Source organism: Rhinolophus sinicus, linkage group LG14, assembly GCF_036562045.2.
Source record: "Rhinolophus sinicus isolate RSC01 linkage group LG14, ASM3656204v1, whole genome shotgun sequence".
NCBI classification, from domain to species: Eukaryota; Metazoa; Chordata; class Mammalia; order Chiroptera; family Rhinolophidae; genus Rhinolophus; species Rhinolophus sinicus.
This window is the reverse complement of record NC_133763.1, coordinates 47,201,203-47,218,228: the sequence shown is the minus strand read 5'-3', so window position 1 is coordinate 47,218,228 and position 17,026 is coordinate 47,201,203. Positions and strand designations below refer to the sequence as shown.

At 46.8% G+C, this 17,026-nt stretch overlaps 1 protein-coding gene across 1 annotated transcript in view; it reads right to left on the bottom strand.

Annotated features, from left to right (window-relative positions):
• Positions 1 to 3,854: 3,854 nt before the first annotated feature.
• Positions 3,855 to 17,026, bottom strand: part of PTGFRN (prostaglandin F2 receptor inhibitor) — a 69,397-nt gene continuing 56,225 nt past the window's right edge. The window contains exons 7-9 of the mRNA XM_019730614.2: positions 12,114 to 12,221; positions 8,815 to 9,120; positions 3,855 to 7,366 (exon numbers count right to left, since the gene is read on the bottom strand). Coding sequence (XP_019586173.2) covers positions 7,200 to 7,366; positions 8,815 to 9,120; positions 12,114 to 12,221 — 581 coding nt within the window. The 3' untranslated portion in view covers positions 3,855 to 7,199. The remainder of the gene's footprint in view (positions 7,367 to 8,814; positions 9,121 to 12,113; positions 12,222 to 17,026) is intronic.

Here is a 17,026-nt window from a genome sequence, read left to right as displayed (position 1 = left end):
TTAATTCCTCAGAATCACAGAAATTGTAGCCATTGTGGCCCCCTATCCTAAGCAGACCCAAGAAATATTTAAACAGGGATCTTTTACACGTCAGGCTCTGTGTGAGGCATTTTCACAAACGCAGTTTTATTGAATAAATCACGTCACCAAGTGATAGTACTATTTCCATTTTACAGAAGAGAAAACTGAGGCACAGAGGAATCAACTAACAAGACTGCATGGCTAGGAAAAGGCTGCATTCTAAGGCTGCCTTCTCACTTTTGGCTCAGTGCTCTTTCTATTGTACCTCTAGCTTGCTGCTCACAATTTTCAGAAGGTAGAATGTGTGGGGGAGAGTGATTGGAGGACAGAAAAGGAAATCCCCAAGGGCTCAGCAGGAAGCTGATCGTGATTTCCCTGCTTTCCCTACTTGAGCTCTTATAATTCAGGTCTGATTGGTGGTTACCCCACAGGTATGGGATTTACCCAAGTATATGGGCGGAGCCTCATGTGTACCCACATGGGACACCAGCAGTGACACCACAGGAAGGCATCAAATGATCTGTCAACTCCCTGCATTTTTTACAAATTGAAGGCAAGACCCTCAACCAGTAAAAAGATTACAACACAATGTATTGCAATATTTGCTTTATTTGGTGATCGATACTCAAACCTGCAATATCTCTGAGGTATGCCTATAATGAATTCATTCTACCCTGTGGCTGTCACATTTTGAGGGCTTTGATTTTTCATTTGGACTAAACAATTTGATTCATCTTCCAGCCTTGCCTAGGCCCCCATCTCCCCTGCTGCCAGAGTAATCTAAAATGCAAACATTGCCCTGTACTTTCCTGATTAGTTTTGCAGTGCCTCCCCAAATATGTCTAGAGAATCAAGTCCAAAGTCCTTGACTTGACTTTTACGAGCTGGCCCTTGGCAACTCCGCCAGGACTTCACGCTTCAACTCTCACCCTTCAGACACAGAACCACTGTATTTCTCTGAACGAGTCTTTTAACCTCATTTCCCTCTTTCACTTTTGCAAATGCTATCTCCCCTTTGCTTAGAACCTTACCCCACTGCTACCTGGTAAATGACCATTCAGTTAAAACATTCTGAATGCATCTCCTAGGTGAAACCTTCCTTGACATCTTAGAGTTCACCACTCCCTCCTGTGCTATGGCAGTGAACTTCTATATAATTTTACTTATTACATGTAATAAGATGAGTTATTTACATGCCTCCCTCTCCTAAAGACCACGAATTTCATAAGGGCAGGGCCCAGTTCTTACTCATCTCTTATTCAAGAAATACTTACTGCATGCCTAAAATATTCAGGCCCTGAGACTGGTGTAGTGATTTAGAACATTTACAGACTTGGGAATCAGATTTGGGTTCAAATCTTGAACAAAGTACTTAATTTAAGTCTCAATTTTCTCATCTATAAGAATGGGGACAATAACAGCAGAAACTCCACTGTCTGACACAATTAAGAATTATTAATTGATCAATTAACAGAAAATGTTAGCTAAGGTTGGGAATCATAAAAAGTATGTCTTAAAATTTTTATTTTTACCTCAACCACAGACATATATACATTCATTCACCAATCTCTTGGCAGAGGCCCAGGTTTTTCCTTTGAGTACGGGTCTCTTGTCTGGAGTCTTCTATCTCTTTTTTGCATAAACCAAACCTATAATTTCTTTTCTACAAATTTCAGGTTTGATGTCTTTAAAATGGAGTACGAATTTAAAAACCATTTGTGACGCCAATGGAGTACAGCATCCTTCCACATTTCTGTGATTTGTTCTCCTTCAGTCTTTTATAGTTGTTTGGTCTGGACCTAAATTAACTGCATTTTTAAAAAAGCAATTTGCCTCTATTGAGTCTTTCTAGAGAATTCACGTTACTTTTTTTGATCTACACTTCCTTCTTTGGCACTCACATTTCATTGGTCGGCATACTATTCAATGAATTTATATAATCATAGTGACCAGTACTCTTAGCACAAATAGGGTGGAAAATAAACAGAACAGAGAGGACTCCGGGGAGTGTCACCTCTCTGGATGGAGCTGAGCCACCCAGGCCTACCTGAGCAGTACACAAGCCCCCAGGAGGAAGTGTATTCCAGTCATTTTATTGTTTTCTATACTTGGACATCTAGGCCTTGCTGATCCTGGAGACTGCCCAGGGCTAGCCAGTTCCTAGAGAAAGGAAATGATTCGCCTGTGAGCACGCCTTTCATGTGCAAACCAACCAATCCAGAGCCCTTACTCCCTCCCCCGCCTTCATTGGGCGTGCATGCTGGGGACCCCTGTCCCCTACCTCTAATCACCCCAGGGACTGGTACCAGACAACCCCTACGCCTCACAGCCAGCTGAAATGATGCAAACTAGCCAATCCTGAGTCTGCTTACCCAGTTCCTTCCTGTGAAGACCACAATAAGGGCTGTCACTGCCCAAACTTCTCCCTTGGCCTGAGGGCCCCTGGTGCTTCCCTGTGTGGCAGTGCGTGGCATGCCCCCTCGTCTCGGGATCTGTGAGTACAACAAACTATCTTTTCAGTGCCACTCATCTCCTGACCTGTTGGCCCTGCCACACCTAAATAATAATAAAACCTGTGCTTTCCAACAGTGTGGCACACACATGGGTCTGTGGATGAGAGGAAATGGAGTGGCTGTTGTTTGGAACATCCGGTTCCGTGGAGAGCAGGTAACAGAGCTTCTGCTATAGCCGCTGTGAGGTGACTTGAGACACTTACCCCAGGGCATGACACGTGGTTAAGAATCCGTGTTAGCTTCTGTCACAGTTAAGCAACGGGGCCACAGTGGTGAATGGCCCGTCCTCAGGTCACATTCAGACCAGAGCATCTGTCAGGCAAGCCTCACCTAGCAGAGGGGGACAGAAAAGGCTCCCGGGACCTGGAGCGGAAGTATGAGATAGGCAGGTAGAAGAGGAAACGAACAGTATGTGCCAAGGTTGAACAAGGGCAAGTGGCAGGTTCCCCGAGCTTAGCACAAGGTCTAGGCACACAGTGGCTGTGCAAGCAGGTTTTTGTTTTGTTTTAATTTAAACTGAGGCAGGAACACGGTCAGTAGTAGGTAAGGGACTGCTAAAGACCAGCTCTGACTGTGCCAGCATCCTGGCATGAGCAGAATCCTCCCAGTTCACTGACAACATGCTGGGAAGGGCCCTTTGCCATAGTAGAGCACTAACCGGCTTATAAACTGCCAGTACCTTCACCATGGCTGGGATGGTGCCAACCCCTGGGCAGGTTACTCATCAGGTCACAGGCCCTGCCTCTGAAGACCTACCTCACAATGTGAGGGGGTCCCTGCCTAGGACACCAACGGGCCCACAAGACAGAACATGGCGGGAGGCCAGCCAAGGCCGAGTGGCTGCTCCAAGGGCCAGCGGGCAGTCGGGGCTCCCCGCGCTCGCTTCTGTCCAGGTCCCTGAACCCAGGGGCTTGACCCAGCACCTTCTGAACCAGTTTGGCTCCAGACTGGGTTATGAGTCAGAAAAACCACTCTGTTCCAGTCACAATATGGTCACACAACTCTGGTGTTTGTTTCCTCATCCACAGAGAGGAACACCATCTAACTTCTCTTTCCTGACAGGCGACCTCAAAGTCATGAGAATTCACCGAACCCCAAGAGACCTTCCATGAGGTCTGGCCCTCACCTTTGCACTGGGTGGGAATCTCAGTATTGATCCCGTTAATTCCATTTCTTCTTTTATCTTTAGTGAACATCTATGAAGCTTTCATAGGATTCAATGAGATCAGAAGGTGCTAGAGCCGCAACAAGAATTCAGCTACAATCCCTCATGCAGAGATGAAACGATAACAGAGGCCCATACCAAGTTCCTCACACAACTTCAATTTAAATTAAACTTCCTTTAATGAAATAAAAAACAAATGGTGCATTGCATAATATTTGTGGTCACAGTATAAAACAATACAATTAGTTCATATAACATCGGATATGGACAAAAATACACGAGACCCTTTCTTTGTCTACATAAAATTCGGCAGATCCTTATGTGCCACGCTAAAAAAAGAAAGAAAATCAACTTTTTTCTCCTAGTGATCTGCACACCATAGTTATCACTGAGAATTTGGTCAAACAGTGGAGGAGAACGTACCCAAACCCCAGTTCCCTTCTTCCTCTGTTGTCATCGGTGAAGCTAAAAAAAAGTTTTCTGAAAGTAGCAAGTTGTGTAGTATTGCTTATTATTATTCCTGCCAAAAAGGCTCAGTCTTTGGCTCACAGATGTCACTGACAAAATCATGGCTGCAGGCAGCCTGCAAAGCAAGAAGCAAGAGCCACCAGGGAAAACAGATAAGGGTCTGGGTGGAAGGGACTTCCTTCACCAGGACCTTAGGGGAAGCCATGTGCACAGGAGGGGAGAAAAAGACACAAATAAATAAATTTCTAAATTAGGAGTGAAATCCAGTTGGTGAGTCAGAGTTCCACTGTCCCATGAAAAATCTGAAGAGCTGTTAAAAAGTCAGAGTTTGCATTTTTCCTTCCTTTTTTTTTTTTTAAGTGTAAAGTGTATGTAAACATTATAAAGTAAACAATTTAAAAGTGATTTTGAGGCTCCTATCTGAACATAGCGTAGGCTCTTTTTGGGGAGACTTTTAGGATTAGGGAAAAACCCAAACATTTTATAAAGTTTCTTTTTGTTAAGAAGTGCAATTTCATACGTGAAACGTGGCTACGTCCTGCTTCCATCCCCCCTGGTACTTCTGGCAGGAAGCTCTTCCAGAAGAGCACTTTGTGAGGGCCCCACTAGGTACAAGGGAGTGCATCTCACACTTCTAAAAGGACACACATTCCAGGCAAGCTAACGTCCCTGGAAGGAACGGGGGGCTTGGCACAACACCCTGGAAATTCTCCCCCCTTTGGACCAGCCCTCAGGCGACTTGCGCTTTGGCCCGCCCAATGGCCAGGGGGTGGGGTTGGGGTCAATGCCTCAGCAACCCCAGCCCTGAACTGCAACAGCAATTTGAAAGGAAAAGGTGAGCACATATCACCTTTACTACTAGAGTGTCTGGTGTGACCCATTCATGGTTTCACAGACACCTGGGACCACCTGGTCACGCCCCAAACTAAGTACCTTTTCTTCCTACCAAGAAGGGCCCACTTTACAACAATCCTGAATCTTCTTTTCATGTGTGTGATAACTGCCAGGGCTCGAAGGCACTGGCCGCTACTAACACAGCACCTGTTGACATGCATTCTCTCTAACTCTGGTTTGTACAATCAATCACCTGTGACCACTGCCTCTGAAACAGCACCGTTAGGAAACGAGACGTAGAAAATACCCAACTTGAGCGCTCTCGAGGCCTCCTCTTCCTCTAGTCACTCGCGCTCTGCTGGGGCACACCTGCCGCCTGTCTTCCCACCACAGACTCCAGGCCTGGGATGCGTCTGTGTTGCTACCATGAGCACAGACGCTAGCGTCTGTCACATGAGAGGTCCCCTCAGTGGGCAAGACAAAAAAGAAAAAACTGAATGGAAATCTGCCTCCTGGGGGTGACTCGGTGACAAGTGCAGAACGAATCGTGGGCAGCAGAAGTGGACAGGAAGATGGTGAGCCGGGAGGGGCACGGCTCGTCCGGCCCATTGTTATAAACAGCCGCACATGAATGGCCATCATTTTGTATTACTTTATTGCTCAAAACAAATGCATCTTTTTTTTCTTCCCCTTCGGAAGACAGAGCAGTGTCATATCCATCAGAGCCAGGACAGCAACAGAGAGGGATGCAATGTGGGGCATGAGTCACCAGCAAGCCTCAGAACACCCCACCGGGATGCTTCCGGAAGGCCAGCGCTGTGCCAGGGGTGAGACATTTCAGGATCTCTTTGGGTCCGTTGTCCCACTCCTGGTACAAGCACTTGGGCAAAACGGACTGCTCTCAGATCTACTCTGCAGGCTGTTCACATGGTAATAAATGGTTGGGTTTCCTTCTGCTCCTAATGGGAAAGCAAACGTACCACAAAGTATATACCCTTTCTCACCAACCCCCTGCAGGGGAGCTTACAAAGACCTGAAGGACTGAAAAGGTCAGAGAAAATGCATGGCTCTTCTAGGCAATTTCTGATTCCGTGAAGTCAGTCCGTCTTGCAAGCAGCAATTCCCCTTCACGTTAAGATCAAGCAGCCTGTGAAGGACGTGGGGTATGTGTGGGTTCCCCTGGCAGTCCCTTGGTGGCCAAGACCTTTGTCACCTGCGAAGGGCGGTAGGGGGCAACGGAGGTGGCTTCTTCCACCAGACACGCCCCTGGCACCACTGACCGTCCCGGCACGAGCTGCAGAAACCTACTCCCACAATCCGTCTTCTGCTCTCCACGGGGCCCCTCGAGGCACAATGGCCTCAGCACTGGTGGAGTGTCTGCTCCTTCCCTTGTCCCCAGCCTCTTGTTCCATGCAGACCGTCTCTGGACTGCCCTGGACAGAGGTGGCTGTGTCTTTTTCTTCATAATTCATTCTTAAGGCTAAGGTGGCGAGATAAGGTGCTCGGTGGAGAGCCAAATTCTAGATTCCAGGGCCGCCATTTCAGCACTCTCACATAAAGCAAAGAAATGGAAAGGGGGCAGAGAAGCAAAAACTGAAAATACGCCTTTGGGCTCAATAAGAAGTTACATACTGCAAGTTTAGATCTCAACTGTAGTCTAAACCCCTGAAAATAGGGGCTGGGGCAGGGTAGTAAGAGCCACAAGTTAGCCTTTGCCACAGGGCTGTGTTGTCGTCGCTGGGCCGGAGGACAGAGTGGCACCGAGCAGGCCGGCCTCCAACCCAGAAGCCGGCCCTCGAGCAGGCAGTTACCGTCTCGCCCAAGACAAAGAACTCCGAATGCCATCACCCCTTCCTCACCGCAACCCCTCGAAACAAAAGATATAAACACACACAAGTCAGACATCTATAAACCAGTAGGAGAAAAAAATTAGGCAGAGGTTAACCATTAAAAAAGCCGCCGTGGGGAAAACACACACTCGATGGTTCTCAGAAAAGTGCCGTGGGAAGAAAAGCCGTGTGCTGGTAAACATGTCTGCGCTCAGAACTTGACATGCAGAAGCGAGCGCCAAGTCCCACCTGAGATTAGAGACGACTGCGTTTTAGTGGAACACACTTCGCGTTAAAATGTCACTGTCCTCTTCTCGCCCAAAACGCTCCTGGATCGTCCCCCCGTCACTGCCCGTCCCGGGCACCGGCCTAGTCCATCTCCATGGACATGAGCCGGCGGCGCTCACGCCTTGTCTCCTGGACCTCCTTCTTACAACACCAGTGGGAGCTGCAGTACCCGATGAGGCAGGAGAGGAGTCCGATGACAGTGGACAGGCCGACGCCGATCAGCAGTGGGTACTTGAAGGCGTTTAGCACTGGCAGGGGGAGAGGGGAGAGCAAAGAGAAGCCGGTGAGGGATGCTAGGGAGGCAGCCCCAGGGAAGCCCACCGCCTCCCCGCCCCACCGGGGTGAGCCCCCTCCCCAAAACTCAGATCTCATTCATCCTGCACCCAGCACTGCGCTCGAGACAGGAGCAGTTCAGACGTCTCTGTCCAAAAAAATGAGCAAATGTCTCCTCACCCAGTTCTTGAGGGAAGCGGGAGGATGCAGAAAAAAGATTTTATCCGACATCTTTGAATGTCAATTTGCTTTTTAGGGTTTTGGCAGGAGACTGGCTTTTAAAAGTCAGTATAAGGGCACCACACACTCTGCAGCAGATGCCTCCTTAAAAAAAAAAACTGTACGCAAATCAATTCTATGCATCAAGTAACTGAAGTGTACTCGGGGAGCTATTTTAAGTAACACTATAGTAAATTATCTAGCAAAGTGAATAATCACTCCCCCACTTGTTTGGTAAATCTGGGTCTTCATATGGAGTCACTTCAAACAAGGGACTTCCAAGATGCAAATACAGTGCAAGTGACTGAGTGTGAGGGACGCACTGTTTAGATCCCACACCCCAAATCCCGTGTCACCTCCCCCCAGAAGGACCATCACTCCTTGGGAGGTGCCTGACATTTAACATGGCTGAATTTTCACAACCGCCCTATGAAAGGTTAGCATCCCATTGTACAAGAGAAGAAAGGATCAGACAGAAAGGTAAGTCATCTGTGGAAGAGCTGGGGTTTCAGTGCCAGTCTCACCCCCAAATTGACGTATCATCGGGGAAACACATTCAAAGGCTCCTACTAATCCCTGGAGACAAGACCTCTCTCCATGGAGTTTCTTCAAGTAATGTTTACTTTGAAGCTTTGTGCCGAGAAGACGTTTCTCGTTAACCAAGGAACACATACCCCTACTTGGGACGCTCAGGTAACAGGGGGTGGGAAGAGGGCCCTCTGACACCAAGGCCGGCAGCTCCCCTTCCCATCTAGGGGTTCCATGAAGAAACCCCTCCACACTAGTGACAGCTGGAGTGACCCCCATTCCAAGAAGCAAAACCAACATTTAGGCAAGTGTGGCAGGAACCCATTCACGGCCTTGCCTGGAGAGCTGAACCTGCTCTCTCAACTGTTCTCTGCCTCTGCCTGGCAGAATCTGTGCCAACCCCAGGACACACTGCAGCGGGTTTGTATAGAATGCATAGAAAGCATCAAAAATCTTTCCAGCACGTCTTAGAAATCCTTTCTCAGTGGTGCCTCCAGTACATGCCACCAAAGCTGGGAAAACAGCAAGGGCTGCATCTGCTCAGATGTCCGATACGGGCTCCAGCCAGGTCTAGAGAGAAAGCAGGCTGTGCTGGTTGTGTGGCACGTTCAGTAGCACAGCAGAGAGAGAAGACATTGCCCGCACCCCGACAGATTTATTTGTGTGTCATTCTTACCATCCATCTTCACAGTTATAAAGATGGGCTTGGAGTAGATCTCTGCCTCCTTCTGCCAGGAACCTGTTGGTGACTTCACCCAGGGAGTTACGGAACAGTAGTAGTTGCCAAAGTCCTGGTCCTCAGAGCCGTGCACTTGCAGCAAGAATTCCAGCACGCTCACACGCTCCAGGCTGAGGTCGCTCTTCCAATCCCTCTGGGCCGTGGTCACGATCCCCTTCCGATCCAGGGAAGACAGGAGGACGGGCGCCTTGTCCAGGCCAAAGGAGTGCACGGCAAACCAGGACACATCAAAGGCCATATCATCTATGGATCACCAAGCCAAAATGCTAGGGTCAGTGCCAGGGGCAGAAATACCATGCACGGCTCACACGCATGTCACCCACTATGGGCCAGCACCACTCAACCTACCCGGGCGGGACCAAATACCAGGAGATCGCAGAGCGGGCGGCTTAACCCACGGAGTCCAGCTCCAGAATCCACCCCTTAACCATGCCACTGCCCCCACCCAGCCTAACGAGCACAGGAAGAAGTGTCGGACCCTGAACGATCTCCTAGGAAGGACACAAGAGGTAAAGCGGGACTGTGGTGACATCACACGCGCTGCCTCCCGAAGAAAGCAGGGTCCTTGGACATGACATGAAAGTCGTTACGGAATGAAAGGTACATCAAGTGACTCATAAAAAATGTAGAGTTGTAAACAGTTTAGATTTTACGGTTTGCTGAGGTTCCCTCCCCACCCCGCAGAAGCGCTTAAGTTCAGAACCACAGGAAAAAAATGTCAAGCTGAGAAAACTGAACACAGTTTAACAGTCCCACTGAGTAATGCTGCTGAACCGTAAAGGACTCTGCAAAATTAAGGTTCTAACAGCCTCAAATAAATTAATGTGGGCATAAGAGAGAGAAGACTGGCACAAGTGGTAATTCTTATAGAATGTGAAAATAGAGTGTACATCACGAGCCCCTGACCACTTCTTTGAAGAGTCACCAACTGATATTAGCTGTGTCAGGTCTGAGTTGCATCCAGCGGGCAAGAAAGGACTGCACGGCCACGAACGGTTTTCTCTTACATTCGCTTGACAAGGCTTTCGACAGAGATGTTAAATGACACAATTTTTGTTAAACCAAATAATGCTTACTCGTTTAGTAAAACCACACTGCTAATGACCTCAAAAAGCACATCATAAGGCAAATAAATCATAGTCAGATGCTTGCAAGAATTTCTACAGAATTATCCAAATGACGATTCCTTTTCCACTCGCTCTAAAAATAAGGGCTACGGCAAATCTCAGCTCTACCTACAGGGTGACAGCTCTCTACTCTGATGCTCAAAATACCTTCCTTTTCGTCGCATCGACCCACTGTGGTACTTGAGCATAAAATTGGATTGTTCCCAGTGTATAGGTCATGTCTTGCCAGGAAGACCAATTCCCAGGTGGCAGGGGGAGTGCTGTCAACGTCGTCACACCTTCATGGTGCCCAAGTAGAATAGGCACCCAAATATCACTGTCATGTACAAAAACTCTAGCTCAGTGCTGCTGTCCCTGAGGTCACAGAAGGTGCTGGGGGCGGTTATTGAAGGCAAAAAGTCACACCGTGTCCTTGTTACTTGTACCCAGACTCTAACCCCAGTCCTTTCAGTGTGGTGGCCAGGCTGCAGGGCCCAGCTACCCGGGCTAGACTTCCAGCACCAGCAATTGTTAGCGATGTGACCTGGGTGAGTCACTTAAATTCACCGTGACTTAACGACACCACCAAGGTTAAGTTAACTATCTTTCTTGAATGCTTAGAACAGCACCCGGCACGTAGTAAGTGCTCAATAAAAGCTGGTTGTCACGGACAACACTCTCCTTTCCACAGCTCAACATACGACTTCCTACAAATAGGGGCTGCTAAAAGGAGGGGCATGACCGTCGATAGCAGGGGCTCTTGGTGCCGTCATGACGCACTGGTGTCCTCCAAGGGACTGGCCTTTGCTGACAGAAGCCACCTCCTGGCAGTGAAGAAACACCCTTGCTCCCCAGTCATTCAGCCTGTGGACAATGCCTGGGGGGACCTACAAGCCCAGTCCCTTACCTCAAGGAAGCCATATTCCGTGGTACGACCCACGCTCCAGAGCTCCCCGTGGGGAGTTAACTTGTTTTGAACTCACATCTTTGCCTGGCTTCTTTCCCTGCTCTATCTCGATTCCCCTGTGCCCTCACTGTTTTCCCCTGAGAGCACGTCTTCAATGAATCACTCACACGCTTTGTCTCAGGCTTTGCTTCTGGGGAACCTGACCTAAGATGGTGCCTGGAAATGGCCACCATCTGCCCCCACCCCTCCGCCCACCTTGGCACTTGGCCCACTTACACAGCATGTCCCTTCCAGAAGAGAATTCTTGCACAGCCCATAGGATGTGTGAGGAAAAACTAAACTACAACTTGTGTTTAATTATTCAGGACCTTCCACCCACACAGCGCAAGAGTGCAAAGTTCTGGAAAAGTGTGATCTGTAAGATTAACAGCCACCTGTAACTTTGGCAATTACTCTGGAGGAAAAGGTTTTTATATTAAGGGTACCAATGGTGACCCACGATTTATTGAGAAAGAGCATTTAAATGATGTATTATTTGTATATATCATAAATGAGCTTGAAGGGTAAAAAAGGGAATTATATTATTCCAACTTTTACAAAGATTTCCCTCCCCTTTCCCTGGCAGTCTCCTACTTTCACCTTCATTTTCACTTCCGAATCCTACTCTGTATCCTCAGTCCTCTGCACCTCAGACATGGCAGTGACAGGTCACACAGCGACGTTTTGGTCAACGACAGACCACATTTACGATGGTGGTCCCATAAGATTATAATGGAGCTGAAAACCCCTACCACCTAGTGACGGCACAGCGCGATTCATTCCTCACATGTGTGTGGCGATGCTCGTGTAAACGAGCCAAGTGTGCTGCCAGTCGTGTAAAAGTGTAGCACAGACAATTCCAGTAGTAGGCTGTACCATCTAGGTTTGTGTAAGTGCCCTCTGCCTGCGGGTTTCAAACCAGCTTCAGTCAGCCCTGGAAGTAGCCCACTGATTGTTTTGACAACACAGATTAAAGGCCTGGATGCGTTTCCAAATCATCTGACAGATGCATCCATTCAATAGTATTTATTAAACACCTACTGAGAACAAAGTCCTGGGCTGAGCAGTTTGGGGATAAACAGACAATCCAGTCCCTGAGCTCCACTTCGGTGTAACAGACGGGATGACGTAAGAGACGTTTACAAACAGCCATATAGGGAAGGAGAAAGGGTAGGGAGAGGTACCTGGGTCCACTGCTGCCCCTTCGACAGTGACGATACAGAACAATTTGATCAGATCTCCCCGGATGACTGATGGTGTATCCGAATACACGGAGGCGTTAAATACAGGACCTGCAAGAAAGTGATGCCGCCTTATTAGTCTCTTTCCCACTTTTGTTTAAATTCCATTCTTGGTGCTCGAATGGCCATCTAAATGGGGCTCCCCATTCCTTGGAACTGGGCTAGAAACTCACAAAATAGGTGTGCCAAGGTTGCTTTTCTTCTATTGAGAGAGAAACGCGAGCCTAGGCACATCCAAATAAGCTTCACCTGAAGATTATAACCAAAACAGAACTCTTTCAAAGAATTACTTTGCTTATGGCTTTTCTTTTTACCTCTTCTCCGATGACAACCACAGTCTCATTTGCAGGCCACCCCTACGTCTCACCCAGGTACAACCTGGGTTGTTCCTGGTTCTGCATGGCTTATTTCCAGGCCAGGTGGCTTGGAGATCAGAGGGATCAGGGCTGAATCAGGGACGCTCTGGGTCTTGGTGGAATAGCAGCCGCATTGTGCTGGGTGCTGGAGAAAGCACCTGCTGTTAAGAGGCAGGAATCCAGGAAGGAAACAGACATGCCAACAGTGACAACATTTCCATCAACTGTCATGGGACCACTGCAGGCATGGCTTTGATCAGCCGGGGACATTGAGGTGGCATGGATACTCCTTAAAAAAAAACTACCCAGACAGGATTTGTCTGGGACATCTTCCTAAGGACACTCCCTTGATATCCAGCTCACTTTTGTAAAAGACCGCTTTCCTTCTTCCAAAGGCCAGAGATGTTTCTCCCCAAACCACGCTAACTCCCTCACAGTACCATCTCTCACTGCCAGGCAGAAGTGCCCCCTCTAAGTTTCTGAGTTGTAAGGTAATGAGCCTACATATGAGCAACAAAATATGTAGTGTAAATATTGAACACACAAAGAGAATTATCTGGGGCACCTTCCGTCTTCTTGGGCAGAGAGAGGGGCTAGATAGTGCATTTGTTTTTTAACCCCTTTAGAGCTCACTTTTAGGTGACAGCACGACATAGCTTAAAGCCAACCTGATCCAAAAGAGCCCAACATTTACCTTATCTCCATTCCTAATATCTAGGAACAGAAAAACCTAAAGAAGTTTCCAGAACACCAACGCTAGGGGATTTTCCTTGGGTTTCCTGGGAAGCAAAGATAGATGGCCCCGAACATTCATTCTGAAACTCATTAGAAGCTAAGAATACAAGTGTTAGCACTCCTTTTTAATCAGATTACCAGAAAGAAAGAAAAAGTACTTTTAAAAAAATAGGGTGGGGGGTGGGAGATGACGGTAAGGGGGATCAAATATATGGTGATGGAAGGAGAACTGACTCTGGGTGGTGAACACACAATGGGATTTATAGATGATGTAATACAGAATTGTACACCTGAAATCTATGTAATTTTACTAACAATTGTCACCCCAATAAGTTAAAAAAAAAATAAAATAAAAATAAATAAATAAATAAAAAATAAAAAAACATCTAAAAGAAATGACCATGAGAACGAGAGTAAAAGATCGTGGAACCCAATGAGACAAAGAATCAAAAAGGCTGCCTTTTCACTTCAGCATCAGTAGTGAGATGAATTCATCAGATTGCTTTCCTAACACCAAGTACATGAGTAATCTGCATTCTGCTGGGAGGAAGGTGAAAGGTAGTTGGAGCATATGGAACGTAGGGAGGTGAGGCCGCCCTGGGCGGGTTCTGCAGAGTTCAGATTCGCCAGAGAGCAGCAGGCGGGGACTTAACTCTAGGGCATCAAGAACATAACAGCATGGCAGCCAGAAATGGGGAAAGGGATGAAAGCAAAGAGGACAAGGTGACGTTACCTTCTGCTGGACGTCATGCCTGCCCATTCACTCGGCTCTCCGCCAGGTTCCCTCAGGTTCTTACCACCCTGGATTTGCTCTGCTCATAGCAGGGAGGTGGCAAAGGATCGATCCAGGTGGTCTGAGCAGGCTTGGTGGCAATGACTGTGGGGAAACCTTCATGCCATATATGCCCATCTGTGGGTACAGGTTGGCAGCACCCATGGTGAACAATGGGACCACATATTGTTTTCTCTGACTAGAAATTTCATGGCTATAAAATAGAGCTACATTAAGGGGTTTTCTAAAAGTGTCCGGGGGCCGGCCCAGTGGCTCAGGTGGTTGGAGCACCGTTCTCCTAACGCAGAGGTTGCCTGTTCAATTCCTACATGAGCCAGTGAGCTGTGCCCTCCATAGTTAAGATTGTGAACAATGGCTTTCCCTGGAGCTGGGCTGCCGGGAGCAGCCGGAGGTGGCCATGGGCTGCCGTGGGCTGCCGACTGCTGCCATGAGCAGCTGGTGGCCAGTGTAAGTGGCCGGAGAGCTGCCATGAGCTGACCCTCAACCGACTGCCTCAGCCGGGGGGGGAGCGCAAGGCTCATAATACCAGCACGGGCCAGAGAACTGTGTCCTATAAACTAGACTGAGAAACAACGGCTTGAACCGGAGTGGGGTGAGGGGCGGGACGGAAGAAGGGGGGAAAAAAAATGTCCGGGCCCCTTCTGAGAGAATATAAAATGGTAAAACATAAAGAGATCCTCATAATGGATTTAGGTTTTGATTTAATTTGAACCAACAAATAGAGACGTAACGTAATTTGGACAAATTTTACTTCCTTTCCTTTATATTTCCCAAGAAAACCCCAGATACCTTCTAGGTCACCAGGTACAGTTCTCATTTCCCTAGTGGCCGTGGCTGCGGGAACAGCAGAGCATTTGTGCTACGGCTCACCACGCAGACGTGGACCAGGGGAAAGGCCTCTGTTGTGAACTCTTCACAGCGTGGATTTCCTTCTCATGAAATCAACAACTCACTCACTGTTAACGTGGGTCCTCATCCTGCACTTAGAAATGCTTTTATTACGGTCCATTTCTGTGGTAATGCTGTTTTTGTGAGGGGATCTGTCTGGTTAACTGCAGAGGTGACAGACTGCGGCACAGAGAATGTAAATGAACAACCAGAGTCACTAGATGTCCCCCGATTCCTAGTCTGCAGAGAGTACATGACCACTTAGCTTTGATCTACATACACCGACACAAGCCAGGTTCCAACTCCAGCCCCTAAACAAAGGCTGTTAATAGCAGTATTTTTGTGAAAGGGAAAATTACAGACCAACTGCATGTCCATCAATAGGGTGATGGTTAACCAAATTCTAGTAGGTATAGTTATTAAAGTTGGTATTTACCCAGAATATGTTAAAACCTGGAAAAAGCTTATCTTACAATGTTAGAGGGGAGAGTGGGGGAAGCAGGTCATAAAATTGTATGTACAGCCCGACCTCAAAATCACGAAGACGACATACAAGAGAAAAATCCTAGGAAGACAAACACCACAAGTGAACAGATTAGAGGTGATTCTCTTGTCCTTCTTTCTACCTTACTGTATTTTTTAAATTTTTCTCTATTAAAGAGAAAGAGAAAACCTTTCTTATTCTTCTTTTAAAAGACCAAAACCTTTAACATCATCACATGTAGACTCTATTTTTTCCCCTTGATGGTGAAAGTCATGACTAAATGGAGTGCCCCTTGGGAAATGGTCCTCACACCAAGAGGCAAGTGTCCTGGAACCAGGGAAGAGAAAGGTGGACGCCAGGAAGGGCCTCTTTGCTAGACGTGCCTGACAGTGCGCTGTGAAGCGATGGCTCTCCAATATCAAGTCAATATTTGCTGGGAGTATTCAGGGCTATGGCATTTGCTGGGTGCTGGATTTGATGGCAGCTTCTCTGAAACTGTGAACTGGCCATGACAACTCCAGGGATTCAATAACATAAAAGCCTTAGACAGTCCAGTCAATCTGGAAGCTATGTTAGTTTTTTTCTGTTATGCTGAGACTTAAAGAATTGAGAAATAAATTCAATCTCCGTGCCTCACCCAGACACACAAAAGATTTTATGTCTCCCCTCTTCCTCGTAACCGTTTTAAAGAAACAACAAATAGGAAATGTAAAACAACATGGAATAACCTCTAGATAGTAAAACAGATATTTAAAGGAAAAAAAACCACATAACCATTTAAATCTTAACAGACACAGAAAAGGCATTTCAAAACACCCAACACCTCTTCATGATAAAACCACCCAACAAACTAGGAATGAGAGGACACGTCCTCAACTTAGTAAGTGGCCTCTATGAAAAACCTATGGCTACCATGATACTTAATGGTGAAAGACCAAACACTTCCCCCTACAGTCAGGAACAAGACAGTGATGTCCACTTGTGCTAATACTATTCAACATTGTCCCAGGGGTTCTAGCCAGGACAATTAGACAAGAAAAAGAAATAGGAGGTATTCAGTTTGAAAAGGAAGAAATAAAACTATCTTGCTTGCAGGTGGCATAATCTTATATTTTAAAAATTCTAAGGAATCAACCAAAGAAGTATTAGAACTAATAAATTCAGATAGGTTGCATGATACAAAATCAATATACAAAAATCAGTTGTGTTTCTACACACTTGCAACGAACAAACTGAAAAGGAAATTAAGAAAGCAATTGCACTTACAACAGCATCAAAAAGAACAAAATATTTAGGATTAATTTAATGAAAGAAGTTAGAAAAATGTACACTGAAAACTACAAAGTACCACTGACAAAAATTAAAGACCCAAATAAATGAAAAGACATCCCATGTTCATAGATTGGAAGACAATATTGTTAAATGGTAACATTCTCCAAATTGATCTACAGATTCAACACAACCCTTATCAAAGTCCTAGCTGTCTTTTTGGCAAAACTGATGGGCTGATCCTAAAATTCATATGGAAATGCAAGGGACCCAGAATAGCTAAAACAATCTTGAAAAAGAACAAAGGTGGAAGGCTCACACTTCTTCATTT